Raw genomic sequence first — 17551 nt, 5'->3', positions numbered from 1 at the left:
GTCGAGAGGGAGAGGTGCACGACCGTGTGAATCCACACAACCATGTCACCTTGGCCGAGAGGAAGAGGTCCGAGGTCGTGTGAATCCACACGGGCCATGTGGGGATCACACCCTACTCTACAAAAAAGGGGTTGTTCTCCCCTTTATACTTATCTTTGTCACTCTAATTACTGCCAAATTGATAAATTCATCCTAAGCAACTAATGATAGCATTTCATGTAGAGCGGAGAGAATAAAATACTTTAGCACCAGTTCTAACATATTCCAAACAATCACAAGTTCCCAGATCTCCTTCCATTGTTCCGTCACACACACACAAATCACCGCTCCTGCTGCCTCCTCCTACTCGAGCTTTCATTTACCTTTATCTGCAGTATAAGGAAATGCAAATTATAAGCGAATGTTTAGTAAGTATCATCTACTTACAAAACATTTATTAAAACAAGAATAGGCTTTTCAAAATTACTTGGGAAAAACACAAAACTCGCACTTGACAATAATTCACGCTAAAACGCATAATTCAGAAATATGTACATGACACGCATTTTTAAATAGATTTATCATGCAAAACATCAACTTAAAATAATGCTAGCAATGTAAACATGTAATTGAAACATAAGTCTTGTTATACTATAGAGCTCATCCATGCTACACTTCATAACTCAAGTTTTCAAACTTAAGAAGGCTTCTACTAAGACAAACAACGAAATTTGAAAACTTTATATTACGTAACTAGTGAAAATAATAATAAACTTGCTTGGGCCCGGCATTGTACCACTTTGCGCGCATCCTTAATAAGATCCGAGGTAGCTAATCCCGAACCTATCAAGGTACTACTAGACAATCTAAGGGCCTAGGGGCGATCTAGGAGCTCACCCATGAACCTTGTGTCCAGTACATGTCACTTTAAAGTAAAATACTTTCTTTTACATATCGCTTTCTTATACTTGCACTTACTTGTCATTTAAACAAGCACCTTATGTGCGCTTAATCCCCCACACTTATAGGGAAGCACTTTAGGGCACTTTGAATATGCTTCTTAGCCTCAAAACTTTATGGGAAGCAATTCAAGATACTCTAAACATGCTCTTAATCCCAAAACTTCAGAGGGCATCTTATATATCATAACATGTATCTTCTTTAACATGCATAAAACATAACACAATATGTATCTTCTTTAACATGCATAAAAGCATATCACAACATGCATCATCGAAAAAACTTATACTGCAGGTGAGTCGTACTTACATCCTTTCGCTAGATCTTACTATTATAGGGTGTAGGGAAGACAATCCTCTCTTGTACGCCTTAATCTCCAAGTCACCCTTCCCGCGCGTACTAATCCTTGTGAAAACTCTCCTCTTAGATTCTCCTCTTGAAGAACTTAGAACCTCGGAACCCTAGGGTTCTTGGCCGAAAACTAAGAAGAGGGAAGAGGAGATTTCGGCTAGGGAGGAGAAGAGGAAATGAAAAGTTAGGTTTTCTTCTCTTTCCCTTTTATACTAAGTGGAATTTGAAACATCTCTTCATTCATAATCAACATATAATGAATAGTTTCCTATTTCCAATGTGATGTTTTACCACCACCCTAATGGCTACTTAAACTATATATATATATATATATATATATATATATATATATATATATATATATATATATATATATATATATTTATTTATTTATTTCTTTTTGTTCTTTTGGAGGAAAGGAAATTTACAGGTATTACATCTGTCCTTCCATGACCATAAACTAGTCAAGATCTTAGTTTAGGGATTCAAAACGAATCTATCTATTTTCTCTTCTTCTATTTCTTTTTACTCTTTTGGAGGAAAGAAAATTTACGGGTGTTACATCTGTCCTTCCATGACCATAAACTAGTCAAGATTTTAGTTTAGGGATTCAAAATGAATCTATCTATTTTCTCTTCTTCTATTTCTTTTTGCTCTTTTGGAGGAAAGAAAATTTACGGGTGTTACATATGCCCTTCCATGACCATAAACTAGTCAAGATCTTAGTTTAGGGATTCAAAATGAATCTAAAATGGACTATCGCCTAAAGTCCAAACTTGGACTCGTCCTCACCGAAAGTCTCTTCTCTAGTAACTTACCTTCACTTACCAACTTGCAGTTTATTGACTAGTCTCTCGACCCACCAAGTCTTCTCGCTAGTTGTCAAGTCCGTATACCCAACTGGTTTCGGCCAACTGTCAGACCCCGCGGATCCAACTAGACTTCCTGCCAAATATTAGGTCGGCCTTTTGACCTATCTGGGCTTCGCACCAACTATCGAGTTCTCAGATCTAATTGGGTTTCATCCTGGTGTCAAGTCTCCTAGACCCGTCAATCCCTGCACGCTCCGTAAATGCATTAGATTACAATGACATCTAACTTAACTTATTTGTCATTCATCAAAACCTGAGTTAGACCATTGATGCAAATTACACCAACACTATTTTGTGAACTAGAGCTACACGAACATATTAACTCCCAAAAGACCAAAAAAGGTATATCATTCCTTGCAGGGTCTACAAAGAACAAAACCAAGCAAAAGGCATAATCTGAATCTGACTCAGATACATAAGAGCAATTGGTGAACATAGTAAGGAGAATGTTCACCAAGAAGGACTTTAGCATAAAGGACCTTCAAAAGATGATTAAGCCCAACGTCAACAAGTCAAGCATCACCTACTTCGGATGCAACAAAAAGGGTCACTACAAGCATGAGTGTCCAAATATCAAGGAAGATAAACCCAAGAACCTTAAGAAAAAAAGGCACTCATAACAACCTGTGATGAGTCGTCTGCCGAAGAATTGGACAACAACGAATCGAAACAACACAACGATCTTACACTGATGGCAACCAGACCAAAATCAAAAAGCAATTCAGAACAAGACGACGAGTCAAAATACAAGTCAAGTCATGAGTTTGTACTCATTTCCAAAGGTTCCAATGAGGTACAATCTCTTTTATGTAAAAAAATCTTTAAAATTATTCCATGCTTGCATAAAAAGTTATCTTCTTCTGAAAATCAAATAAATAAACTTAGTAAAAAAATTATAGAACTCAAGGAACAACTTAAATCAAACTCAACAACTAAATCAAGTCAATCTGAAAATTCAACTCAAGTTGCTAAATTGGAAGAAGAAAACTCAACCTTAAAATCTAAAGTTGTAAACTTTAAAAGTTTACTTGAAAAATTTACAACAATATCCAAAAACCTAGATCTTATACTTAGATCACAAAGAGTTGTCTATAACAAATCCGGACTCGGATATAAAAATAACTCAAATAAAATATTTACATCATTTTTCAATCAAAACAAAAACCAAACCAAACCAAAGCCTTGAGTTCCAAAAGTTTGTCTAAGTAGGACTCAATCAATATTATATACCTAAAAAAGAAATTCACTATCTAAAACAAAATCAAAATAAACTAAACAATTCAAACTCAAACCCAAAAATAAAATTTAAACCTACTAATTCAAATTCAAACCTAAAATCTAAATTTAAATCAAATAACTACAAATTCAATCTAAACTCAAGCTATAATCAAGTTTATTACAACTATCAACATAAACCAAAAACATGAAACAAACTCAAGTTTAATAATTCAGGAGGAGACACTAAACTAGTTGACACCTCCAAAACAATATCTTATCCAGTAAGGGTAATTAGGACTAGATAAATTGTGGACTAATTTAATTTGACAAACAGTATTAGAAAAGTTTGGGATGATAGTAGTTAGACCTAATGCATTTGACTTAATGAAACTAACCGATGCTACCTTTTATCAATTTAAACTGGTTAGACCAAAGTTTTGTATTAAGTTCTTTAGACAGGACCATTTGAAAAATCTCAAAGCACGTGGTTACTCTAATGATGTCCATGTGACTCACCACAACCTAGAAATTTATTCAAAGAATATCTTCTTGATTAACCCAAAGTTAAACTTGAATCTAACACAACTTAAACTAACCCCTAAAAATCTAACTTAATTTATCTTACAAAACAATAGGATACCTTTATTTGAAAACTTAGACTAGTGAGATGATTAGACCAATAAAATTAAAATTAAAATTAAAATTAAAATTAAACTTAAACTTAAAAATGAAAATAAAAATAAAAATAAAAATAAAATAAAAATAAAAATAAAAATAAAATTTAAAATTTAAATTAAACTTAAAACTTAAAATTAAAATTAACTTAAAATTAAGACTTAGACTTAAACTTAAACTTAAACTTAAAATTAAAACCTAATTAAAAATTAAAAATTAAAATTAAAATTAAAAACTAACATTAGTAACTTAAGTTAACCTTAATTAAAACTTTAATCTAACTTAAAATAAAACTTTAATTAGTAACTCCAAGAAGTTTAATCAAATTCTAAACTAGCTAAACTTAATCAAAATTTAAATTTAAACTTAATTAAAATTTAAACTTAAAATTAAAATTAAAATTAAAATTAAAATTTAATTAAAACCGACCAAGCTTAAGCAAAACTTTAGTTAAACTTTAACAAATATAAGCTCACCTTAATCTCACCTTAATTAAAAACTTAACTAAAACTTAATTAAAGTTAAATACTTAACTAAAACTTTAAATTAAGATTAATTTAAAACTAATTAAAATTCAAACCAAATCATGGTCTCGACAAGACATAAACTAATTAATACTACTGTTTTATAATTGTACTCACTCTGTTTTACATGTTAGATATTTTTCTTGTTGAACTAGCATGTTTTGTAGGAATAAAAATAATAAGAAATCTCGAGTGAACAGTACTCGAGGCGCCTCTTGTGCTACTGAAGGCACCTCGGAAGCTTGGTCGAAGTTCTCGCGCAGAAGGGCACGGAGGTGCCTTCCATGCAGATGAAAGCACCTTGAAGCTTGGCGCTGAAGACGCCTAGGAGAGCCTTGAAAGCGCCTTCGATCGGATAATGTAGAAGACCTCGGCAATGATAAGAAGCGGCTTTGTTAGGAGAAAATTTTAAGGGTTGAAGGCGCCTCCAATGCTCAATAAAAGAGAGTCTCTACCAGTGCTCTCAACACATCACTTCAACAAGCTTTTACGCAACCGTTTCACGTTTCGACCGCTCCAACTTCGTGGTACTGTTCTGTTTCTAACTTTTCCACTGCGTACTCATTTTTGTAAGAAAAAATAGAGTTTTTAAAATACACATGATTGTATCTAACTTCTCTCAAACACGAGTTATATTGAGGCGAGTACTTCTTTCTTGGCCTATTTAATTCATTGAACTTAGTGTATGATTGTCTTGATTGATGGATTAGGTTGTTTTTTGTTTTTATCCTACTTGATACTTATCTGTTTAACCTTAGAGATGATCTAGTTATTTCATATAGAGTCTTGACTTTGGATATCTATATTCTGTTGTATATACACATGTAGAGTATGTACTATAGGGGATATCATGTTGACTGAATAAACATGCTGATTATGCATATGATGTTCAGTGTACACATGATTGATATGTATTATAGGAGTTACCTTGTTAACTGTCCATTTGTATGTTGTGTGTGCATACGTGTCTAGTGTGTACTACCAGCGGAAACATGTTGATTATACATATGTTGTGTGTGTACACGTGTCTGGTGTGTACTAGCAGAGGATGCATGTCAATTATACCTATTTGGGTGAGCACACATGACTAGTATGATTATTGGAGATATTATGATGATTATACTTACGTTGTAGTGTGCATACGTGTGTGGTATGTAATATTGGTGTTGCTACTTACTCTATGTGTTGTTTAGTAGACACCTGTGAGATCTATTCATACTATACACTTAGGTAATAGACAGATCATGTACTGGATATACCTATGTTAATTAGGTTGTTGCATTGATGATGATTACATTGGTATCATGATTATTTATATTATGTCCATCATTGCACTACATGCTGACAACCAAAGTCTCCCTTGTAGTTGAGAGAGTTGTCGATCATTTTTAGCTGCCCATTCGACCATTGAGGGAGAGTGGTAGCTTGGAGTGGAGCTTGTCATATTGTGCCCGCTCCGACATTCTGAGTAATGGTAGTTGGAGTTGTACAGGCCTCATCGTTGTTATGTAGTTAAATAGCTACTTTCCATCTTGCCCATCACGGTCATTCATATGTAGTGGTAACTGGAGATACGAACAGTCGTCACAGTCCTACCCATTCAATCACTTTTAGAGATATATCCGCATTTAATTGAAATATGATTGTTGCATATGGTTGTCATGCTTCATACATGTATATATTGTCAGTTATGTTACTCAGGTGTTACGAGCAGATCTGTTGGTGATTCCTAGTGAGTTTACTGATCACTATACCGTGCGTGTTAGATCCAGATTAGGAATGTACATTCATTATGTCAGTTATGATTATGTGCATTGAGTATATCATTTATGATCATATTCTTATTTTCCTATTGAAACTGTATAACTTGATCTTCATATTTTATATTAATCATGCACTATCTTGTCCATTATCTGCTGAGTCACCCAAACTCACCGTCCTTTTGTATGTTTTATGTTTTTTAGGCAACATATAAACGTTGCAAAGTCGTTTGGAGTATCATGTTTGGCAATCCCACATCACATCTAAGGACGGTCTTTGCTTTCTTGCATTTCTTTGGATTTTTATGTACTTGGCATTGTAATAATTTTGACATGGACTTGATGTTTAACCTTGTGGCTATTTTTGTCGTTTCTGATGGTTTTTATATAAAGTCTAGCCAGCTAGCAGTTTGTCGTTTTTGATTTATGAGTTTTTCTTATGTCTTCCGCTGTATTTATTTGTTTCCAACCATATAAGCTGCTTATTATTATGTTTTATATTCTAACCATGTGGATTGCGTAAACAATTGTGTGGTTGTTAACTCAGACGTGTGGTTTGTATATTAAAATGTATGATTGTTTTTTATTATAGTCATGTGGGATGTAATTTATTATACTTGTACAGATATGTGACTATATATCTAGATTTCATATGTTGTCATAAGGGGAAAGATGCTGCCCATTTTTCGGGCAGGGACTCCCTTAGGGCGTGGCAGGCATGGCTATGTCCCTTGGCACGGTCGGGCCATGTGGTTACCTAGAAAGTGGGGGGCACGGTCGGGTCGTGTCCTTCTCGAAGGGAAGGCACTATTGGGCCGGTTGACACATCCGACCTTGAATGCTCTCTGGAAATGGGCACGACCTACCCCTATTTTGCTCTAGAAACTAGGCATGATCATGCGTCTAGGGCACAACCTACCTGTGGTTCTTTCTGGAGGAGCATATAGTCGTGCCTTTTGGCACGACCCCTGTTACGCTCTTTCAAAGTTGCTTCTATGTGCGTTTTCACTTCATGTTCGCTCCAAAACACGTTCTGTAAATGAAAATAAGAAAAGAGTAGATCTCCAAATAAAAGGAATAGAAATATGGCATAATAACGAAATAAGATACAATAAACATAAAATATACTTATAAAATACAAATAGATACACGTCAAATAATGCCTAAAATATATATAATCTACGTACATCAATTTATCATCTGATAGGGTGTGAAGGAGTTCTGGCAGTTAATGACTGCACTTTATTAACTAATCATCTACAACCTGAATAAAATTTGACTGAATTGGATGGCCAAAAAAAGAGAACCGAGGGTGTTCTGCCCTCAGCATGTTCCATGGAGAACTGGCATCGATACATGCTGCTTATACTGCTTTGTACCGAAGGAAAGGGATGAAAAAGAGTTCAGCCATGCATGATAAATGCTAGTAGCTAAGATTAAGGTAAATGGAGTGTTAAGTAGGCTCCCTTACTTGATAAGTAGGCTCCCTTACATGGTCAAGAAGTTGACACAGCTTCCACAATGGACAGAGATCAGAGCCCTGGAATTGGAGAAGACGAAGTAAAATTACACAGAAAAGCAAGACCTATTAAGATAGTTTTGGAGAGTAAGCGAAAAGAGGCTTCTTCACATGTATCCAAGTGCAATCTACCTGACAACAAAAGGCCTTGTCGATCTGACAGAATAGCTTGGACAGGAAATTGGCAGCAAGGTCTTCAGGTAATTCATGAATATCCAGTACAAGACCTGAAATGCAAAGAAGGAATGTTTCAGTTCTAAATGTACCTCAAATACTCATTGATCAGGGTAAAGAAGATAATAATTCACTATGATTGGGAAAAGAAAATTCATTCGCTGAAATAGGCATTTAGAAACCTCTCCCGTCACAGAATGTTCTACCTCTGTTATTTACTCAGCTTCCTTGCAGCAAAAGGACAGGAAGAGTGAAATTTTCTTGTAAAACAGGCAGTGTGGTAAACATCTCAACAAAGTTATAGTATCATTTTCACCACATGATGTATAATTGTCTTTGGTACTTCTCAATCAATCATAGGTCGACAGTAGGGTAATATCAGAGGCATATCCAACATCATTAATGAGTTTTGTTAGCCCATCGAGTATGGAGTAGATCAGATCCGCTTGCTTATGTTCTCTACCTCTCGCAATGAAAACGTGAATCTCCTTCATCACTTCAATCCAACTGTATCCAGGTTCCTTTGTTGCTAAACAATGTTCCATTTCCTTCCTAACTTCCTCTACATCAGTCCACATTCCCTTCGAAGCAAAAATATTTGACAGTAACACGTAAGGTCCACTGTGTTTGGGATTAGCTGATATTGCCATTTCGGCCGCATACTTCGCTAATTCTACATCACCAAATACTTGGCATGCGCTGAGTAAGCTCCTCCAAATAACTGCGGCTGGTTCAATTGGCATTTTCTCGATAAATTCTCTTGCTTCGTGCACTTTCCCCGCTTTTCCCAAAAGACTAACCACCGAAGCATAATGTTCGTTCCCTGGTACAATCCCATATATGTCTTCCATAGAATGAAAATGATGCAATCCTTCCTCAACAAGACCTGCATGGACACATGCCGATAGCACGCCGACAAATGTTACATAGTTTGGTATGATTTCCTCTTGTATCATCATCTGGAAAAGTTTTAGGGCATCATTTGCATGTCCATGTTGGGCGTATCTTGATATCATTGAGTTCCAACACACGACATCTCTCCCAGGAGTGGAAGCAAATAATGCCCAGGCCTCATTGATACAACCGCATTTTGCATACATATCAATCAAGGCATTCAAAACATGAGGATCAAAGTCAACTCCTGTCTTAATGATCATGGTATGATATTGTAACCCATGGAACAGACTAGCAAGATTACTAGCAACAATGATGAGAGCAACAAAAGTATACTCCGTCGGTATCAAACCAGAAACTTGGAGTTGGTGGAAGAGCTTGAGAGCCTCTTCCCCTTGCCCATTCTGAGTGTATCCATAAATCATGGCATTCCACACCACAAGATCCCTATCCTCCATCTTTTCAAAAACAGCTCTTGCATCATCCACAAATGAGCATTTGGAGTAAACATCAACTAGGGCACTACCTGCAAATAAGTCCAGTGCTGTTCCATCTTTGATCATAAGGCCATGAATTTGTTTGCTCAAGTCTACAGCCAAAAGTGAAGCTGATACACCGAGGAGGCTCACAAATGTCAAAAGACTTGGATTCACTGATCTTGATCTCATCCTATTGAATAGAATAACTGCCTCGACAAGCTTCTCATGTCTAGCATATCCTTCAATCATCGCATTATAAGAGATCACATTATATTCAGTCATGCAATCAAAAACATTTCTTGCATAGTCCAGTGAATTGCATTTGGCATACATATCAAGAAGTCCATTCTTAACATACTCATCACAGTCCAAATTAGCCTTGATTACATACCCATGCACTTGCTTCCCTTGATGTAAGGCAACCAAAGACCCAGAAGAATTGAGAACACTTGTGCAAGCAAACCCATCAGCCTTCCATCCAAGTTGAGTCATTTCTGAAAACAGATTGATTGCATTAGAATCCAATGAATTTTGCATATACCCTGCAATCATTGTGGTCCAAGAGACAAGATTTCTGTCATTCATTGAGTCAAATTGTCTTCGTGCAATTTGTATTCTGCAACATTTGCAATAGAGGTCAATGAGAACATTGTTAATTGAAATGTCCATCTCGGCCCCACTCCTATATAGGTAGCCATGGATTTGCCTTCCACCTTTGAGAAAATCTACATCGGAGCAAGCACTAATGACACTTGAAAGAACAAATCTGTCAGGTTGAATTCTGTACTTCCTCATTTCATCAAATAACTCTAATGACACCCAACTTCTTCCTATCTGGGAGTATCCTGTGATGACTGCCGTCCAGGTTACAGAATTTCTCACTGGGAGCTCCTTAAATATTAACATTGCCTCATCCATGCTCCCAGCCTTTGCATATGCATTTATCAATGAAGTACCCACATAAACATCAACAGAAAAACCAGTCTTTGCAATGAGATTGTGAACTTGGCGAGCAAAATTGAGCATGCGCAACTGGACACAAGCACGCAAGACACTTGCAAGTATGAACTCATTGGGACACTGAAAGGAGGACCTACAGAAAAAGCGAAAGAGAGAAATAGCTTCTCCCCCTTGATCATGCTGAGCATACATGGAAATCATTGATGACCAAGAGATCAAATTGGTAGCAGGCATTCTGTCAAACAGTCGTCGAGCGTATCGAAGGTGACCAGATTTTGAGTAGCCATTGAGAAGAAGATTACTCAGGAATAGGTCAGAATTGAATCCGCTGACAATAAATTGGGCATGGATGGGTTGGAGGTGGTGATGGTGGCTATGATTGCAGTTGCACAGCTGCAACAAATTTGCAAGAGTTTGGGCTTTCAGAAAGGGGTTATGTGAAATGGAGTTGAAGTTTTGTAAAGAAGCTGCATACATCAAGAATATATGAGAGGAGAAAAGATATAGAAGTATAATCTCTTATATAATTCTAGAGAAGCAAGGTTCCAAGTATTTGGACTTGGTTACATATACCTTTTATAGCCATAAATTACAGTTGAAGCTAATAACCAGTAAAGATCCATCTTCACATGACAACCATCTGTCAATACCCAAATGCAACTCTTTAATATGGCAGCTAATTTAAATACATAGCATAGTTGTCTAAAGCAGACCAAGTAATGATCTACATACAATTTGTATTACAAATTGACCTTATGAATAAGAATATTAAAAGAATTATATTTAATTATATGAGATATTACAAAAAAAACGATATCGACAAACCCTAAAAAAGATCTAAAACAAGAAAACCTCCACGCTCAAACTATAACAGATTGGCCTATCATATGGTATGATTCAAATGTAAGCTGAAACATAAACAAATGAGAGACCAGTTGAGGTGGTAGGATCTTTCCCCTGATAGGGCACCAAACAAATGTAACCAAAATAAAAATGAAAAAATCCAACGGGCTAATATAAGTCGTGCATAAATAATATTGCAATATATTGTACAGTTAACAAAATTATATGTGCAAGAAAAAAAACGGACCAAAAAAATAACTATATCATAGGCAAAAGTGAAGAACATACATAACAAAAAAATAAAACATTCGGTTGTAGATTGTAGAAATATCTTATGCTCAAGTGCTACCTTAAGAAAACACATAATAAATTGTAGATTTTTGCTATTGATAGCACAAGGCAGGTACTTGCAAATCTTGCAGTGAAGTAAGATGTTATTGAATGTAAAATTTTTGCATCCTATTTTGGTATGCAATTTTTCTCTTTAATAAGCTTTTGTTTTTCAGATATATCCAAATTTATAAATCTGAATTGATAGCCTTGGTCATAGCATTTTATCTCCATAACACTAAGAATGTTATCTGAACTAAATAAACTCAATCATCAACTTGCCGTATTGCTTCTTTCTAGTCTAAGTATTAGACCCTAAAGTTCATACATATAATGACTTCACAATTACAGTGCCCAAAGTTTCAATAAGGATTCCAGGAGGCTATTCTTACATCAAAGGAAAATAAACATAATGATCTCCTAAATCAGTGATACAAAATTATGAACTCTACCCATGTTTTGAAGTACGTTAGTCAATCCTATATCATTCATGTCAGAAGATCATGGCGTCCATGTATGTGGAATCATACTTGACTTCTTTTGGTCATTTGATCAAAGAAAAAAAGACAAACAGAAACTAAAGATAAAAAGGAAGATAATATTCACTCAAATTAAGAGCCAGAATAGTTTGTCACTGCAAATTCCAATCACAATATCATAGAGAAGAGCTCGTGACACTAAACAGAGACTGTGCTTTCGTGACTCCACCAACAATTTCAAACAAATTCTAAGAATATGATAATTGCATTCAACTTAGGATACTCGAACCCTAGAGAAACGAGCCCACAAATTTACCGAATAACACGAATAACTCAGAGCAATAAGATACCTTTTGGTGATTAGAGGGAGTGGTGGCGGAAGGCCTCCGGTGCACTGACGAAGCCCGGTGGACCGTGTGCGGCGGTCGCGTCAAGACAGTGAGCAATAGCGGCGGCGGCGCGGACCGTACGAACGGAAGAGCAGCTTACGATTCCTGCGGCGGCGGACGCTGGCGTGCGCGGACGAGGAAGTGCCGAGGCCGCGAACGGACAGTACGAATCAGGTCACTAGGTCACGGGCCGATTTGATACCGGTTCGAGTCGATCAATCGCGACTAACCGGTTCAAAATTTGATTTCGATACCGGGGATTCACATAAAAAAAAATAGCTCTCATTAATTTTTTAACGAAAATTAAAAGGATGATTTTTAAAAAATATATGTTTTTATTCTAATATTTAATATTAGAACTAAAAAAGGATAACTTTTTTGATATTTTATTTTTAAATGGAGTGTAAAAATAAGAGGTGCTTTTTCTTTAAAAAAAAACTTATTTTAGGAGACAAGTTAAAATTGTACACTACATTAAACTCAAGAAATTGAGAAGAATATTTTAGAAACGTCAAAATTTTAGCCATTTGCGTGTAAAATCTTTATATTTTAGTTTTTTTTTTTTTTTTTTTTTTTTTTTGTCATAACCCCTTTTTTTAACAGATTATGAGTCAACAATTCTTTCTTTAATCACTTGGACTTAAATCTTAACCGCCACAAAGGCTTGGCCTAGACTAGAAAAAGTCTACGTGGATCCCACGATTTGACCAATCCAGCAGTGGAGATGGACCGGCATTGTTCGATGCTCTGAATCCAAATATGCCGGCGTAGACTGTGCCTTCAAATTATTGGATACCAATCATTATTTTGAGACGACACCCAAACAATGATTAAAAAAACAAAAAGATTTTTTATTACAATTAAAATTATATAAAAATGAGGGGAAAAATAAATAATGGAAAAAAAACAGATGCCAATATCAGTATCAATAACAAATAAAATAATTTAGAATAATATAGTTGATACAGTCATAAAGATGACCCCAAAAAAATAATCAAAGTAACAAAGATCAATTAATATAGAGATTAAAGTTAAATGATCAAAATTACAGAGTCATAGAGTCGGACGGACCTGAAGACTACAGATAAAGTAGGTTTGGCCGAGTGGGATCCCATGTCGGTCGGACGTGAAGGGTTAACCAGACCGTCCGATCGGTCGTCCTCCGTAACTTGTAGATGAAGTTGGGAGTCAAATACTAAGTTATCCGGTCCACCGTCCTTATCATTCGAACTGGCCGAGTGGACATTGGGCACCTCTCCGACAACATGAAAATTGAACGAAGAACAAGTCAGTAGCTGCTCTCTATACGACTAAGCTGGCGATATCCCCGATTGAGTGGTGATCCATTGGCCTACAACGGGGCCCACTTACATGTCATATCATACTCTTCTAGAAGTTTGTAATGGAAATGACAGAGAATATCTCGCTGGCAAATCGTCCTTTAGAAACTTCCAACCTGTCAACTCACAATGATTTGCGAGTTCATTTAAGGAAAAATGTCAGAGTCACTTTATGACCTGTCCTTTCTTAGGAAAGCTTTGGAAAATGTGTTAATGCTTTAAGATGTGTGCACAACACAATAGACACAGTATGAAAGGAGTCTTCATCTGCAGGCGGAGGTAGGCGATGATTCTTATTTGCACACGCTATTCACTACAATTCACTACTTTTTTCTCTTAGATCGAGCACTGACTTGAGCGTCGGAGGGTCAATGCCGGAGACCCCTTTTCTGGCCCAACACTAATTCTCCTCGTGTTGCAGGACATCACAGAGTCTTCGTTGAGTCAATAGCAGAGCCACGTCCTAGCTCACTACCTTCACCAATTTTGAACAAGATTATATTTGACGTCATCTGTGGGAACTCCACCTACATTAGAGACTTGAAGATGGAGGATGTTGGACGGCTCACCACCATAACGCTAACCTAAGAAGAGTTAGAGATGTTGATAAACGCTCGAGTGGCTAAAAATAAGAAAAATTACAACAAGAGGGTTATTCCAAAATCTTTCCAAGTCGGCGACTCAGTAGGGAAGAGAATCAAATTAGTCGGCGATGTCAGCAAGTTAGAAGCTCCATGGGGTGGACCATATAAAGTGATACAGAATCTGAGCTCTATATCTTATTATCTGCAAGATGAAAATAGAAGGAATCTGGACCGACCATGGAGTACAAATCATCTACAGCCCTATCGGGCTAGGTAGTAAGTTTGCGTTGAATTTATGTAAATTGTAAAAATATTTGTTCTATGAATGCAGGAAAATTTAAATGAAAAATTACTAAGTGTCTCAAACTCTCACATCGTTCAACCAAGTTATAAGCTAGTTAAGCTTTCGGATTAAGTGTCCCAAACTCTCGCGCCGCTCGACTGAGTTATAAGCGAGCAAAGCTCTTGCGCCAAGTGTCCCAGACACTCGCTCCGCTTGGGCGAGTTATAAGTTAGCTAAGCTCTCACCCCAAATGTCCCAGACTCTTTCCCCGTTCGGTCAAGTTATAAGCGAGCAAAGCTCTTACGCCAAGTGTCCCAAACTCTCGTATCGTTCGGTCGAGTTATAAGGGAGCTAAGCTCTCGCGTCAAATGTCGCAAACTCTTTTGCCATTCGGCTGAGTTATAAGCAAGCAAAGTTCTCGCACCAAGTGTCCTAGACTCTCACACTGTTCGGCCGAGTTATAAGTGAGCAAAGCTCTCGCGCTAAGTGTCCTAGACTCTCCCATCATTCGGTCGAATTATAAGTGAGTTCAACTCTCACGCCAAGTGTCCCAGACTCTCGTGTCGTTTGGTCGAGTTATAAGCGAGCTAAGCTCTCGCACCAAGTGTCTCAAACTCTCACGCCATTCGATCGAGTTATAAGCGAGCTAAGCTCTCACACCAAGTGTCCCAAACTCTCGCACCATTCGGTCAAGTTATAAGTGAGCTAAACTCTCGCACCAAGTGTCCCAAACTCTCACGTCATTTGGCCGAGTTATAAGCGAGCTAAGCTCTCACACCAAGTGTCCCACAGTCTAGCGCCGCTCAACCGAGTAATAAGCGAGCTTAGCTCTCACGCCAAGTGTCTCAAACTCTCACGCCATTTGGCTGAGCTATAAGCGAGCTTAGCTCTAAGCGAGCTTAGCTCTTGTGCTCAGTATTGCTTGAGTAGATCGAGAAAGCTAAGTCACAAAGATGAAAAGAAGTAACCTATAAGTTAGCGTATTCACAAAACAAGAACTCTAAGATACGGAACGGGCATGCATTGAACCAAACTTATAAGATTTTTACAAAATTGCCTAGCTATTACAAGAGGCTATTAATCAACTTAATAAAAAAACTACACCAGGTTTGGGATCACATCGTCAGGGAGCACCTCCAAGATCTTTTGCCTTTTAATAAAGGATGGAGGAACCTCAGTGGAGAGATAGTCATCTTCCTTTAGCTTCTTGATAGTCTCATCAATACCATAGCCAAATAGCTTGATGATCCAATATTATCAACCGCAAGCGTATGGTTGTCATCAGGTAATAAAAATATCAATCCCACCAGGACTGTTGATTAAGTACTAGTTGATTTTGCACAGTGAATTCCCTAGACAAATGAAAGGTTGGCTGGAAAAGAGAGAGTAAGAGAAAGATTAAGGAGAATGAGAGAGAGGAGGAATAAGAGGTGATCTTAGAAGATGATAGATGCTAGGATTTCGGTTTCGTTATGATGCTAATTAATATCCTTATGTATTGTTCATCTACTTAACTTCATGCTTACACTCGTGTAAGAATTCTAACTAAAGCCTAGCATAACCCCCACGTAGGTTTCACCTGAGAGTCTACCCAAGTTCTAACGTCATTAAGTAGAGAGGTAACCTAGGAAGTCCGGTTAAAAGATAATCCCTGTCACTAGAACCCCCCGGTCATATGTTTCTAAATTACACAGTCACTTCCTAACGATAGCACTAGAGTATCTACTTCAACTAGAATGCCCTAACAAGAATTAGTCCCAATGTTAAGATCTTTTGACTCTAGAAAGTGGGTAAGTGTCGATGCCCTCTGCCACTTAGGGCATCATAATATGTCTGGTTGAATGGGTATCCTATCACTAAGGATCCCCCGGTTATCCAGTCTAGTAGCAACTTTAATAGAGAGATAAATCTCTTATGTCTACATGTTTACACTATTCACATATTTCGTCAAACACATAAAAAGTATAACACATAGAATAAATACTAAACACATCATTGCATAGAAAAATATCCAAATACAAGTTCATACATCATATCACATCACATCATAACTAGTTCCTACATCCTAGATCTAGAGATTGACTCCATTACAAGGGAGATACAACTAAAAGACTATAAATATAACATCTACAACTCAAAATATGGATTAAGAGAGAAGAGAATGTTTATCTTTGAAGTGTGACATTTTTAGAGACGTTCCCTTACTCTAGAGATGAACGGATCGGTGAAGATCGGTGAGGATGAAGCCTAGGGCTCCCCCAAGGAGGAGAACCCTTCTCTAAGATCCAAGATTCCTCAAAAAGGGGGAGAAAACTCCTTTTATTGTGAGGAGGCACGCCCCCCCCCCCCCCCCTCGTGAGGTCCACCATGGATGTGCCCTTTGGCACGTCCTGGATGAGATTAGGTATGGCCAAAGAAGCACGGTCGTGCCCTTTGGCATAGCCTGATACTTGTTGACATCTGCAGACCTGGCACTACCATGCCATTTGACACGACCTAAGCTGGATTTGGCTCGGGTCGGTTGACACGGTCGTGCCAATTGACACAGTCAGAGTATTGTTCAATTCTAGTGGGGAGGTACGGCCTGTCCCAAATTCACCTCGAGGGATAGAACACGACCAGCCAATTGGCACGACCAGGTTGTTACTTCTTTGCTTGTTGCTTCAATGTGTGCTCTTGCTTCATTTTCGCTCCAATATATGTCATGTCAATCAAAACAAGCAAAAAGCATATCTCTAAACAGAATATAATGGAAGTATGATATTATAATAAAATAGGATGCAATAAATATAAATTATGCTCATGAAATACAAGTAGATGTGTGTCAAACATGCATAAAAGTGTATATAATTTACGCACATCACACCCCCAGAGGTAAATCTTTACTTGTCCTCAAGCAAAACTATATCTTAACTCATGTGGTTAAATAGTGTATCAT

The 17551-nt window shown here is 37.2% G+C and overlaps 1 protein-coding gene across 3 annotated transcripts; it reads right to left on the bottom strand.

Annotated features, from left to right (window-relative positions):
• Positions 1-226: 226 nt before the first annotated feature.
• On the bottom strand, positions 227-12602 carry LOC122005843 (pentatricopeptide repeat-containing protein At4g39530-like). Of its 3 annotated transcripts, none has more exons than XM_042561066.1 (6): positions 12368-12602; positions 10939-11005; positions 8239-10832; positions 7991-8085; positions 7811-7879; positions 227-368 (listed from the first exon to the last, which is right to left on the bottom strand). In XM_042561066.1, the coding sequence occupies exons 2-3, from the start codon at positions 10949-10951 to the stop codon at positions 8383-8385; spliced, it is 2463 nt and encodes an 820-aa protein (XP_042417000.1). In that variant the 5' UTR covers positions 10952-11005; positions 12368-12602; the 3' UTR covers positions 227-368; positions 7811-7879; positions 7991-8085; positions 8239-8382. The 3 variants fall into 3 exon arrangements, with proteins under 3 accessions (XP_042417000.1, XP_042417001.1, XP_042416999.1); XM_042561067.1 differs by lacking the exon at positions 227-368 and adding an exon at positions 7444-7710; XM_042561065.1 differs by lacking the exon at positions 227-368 and adding an exon at positions 7444-7707.
• Between the last annotated feature and the right edge of the window lie 4949 nt (positions 12603-17551).

Source organism: Zingiber officinale, chromosome 7B, assembly GCF_018446385.1.
Source record: "Zingiber officinale cultivar Zhangliang chromosome 7B, Zo_v1.1, whole genome shotgun sequence".
Classification (NCBI taxonomy): domain Eukaryota; kingdom Viridiplantae; phylum Streptophyta; class Magnoliopsida; order Zingiberales; family Zingiberaceae; genus Zingiber; species Zingiber officinale.
Note: the sequence above shows the minus strand (reverse complement) of the source record. Positions and strands in the feature narration are given on the sequence as shown.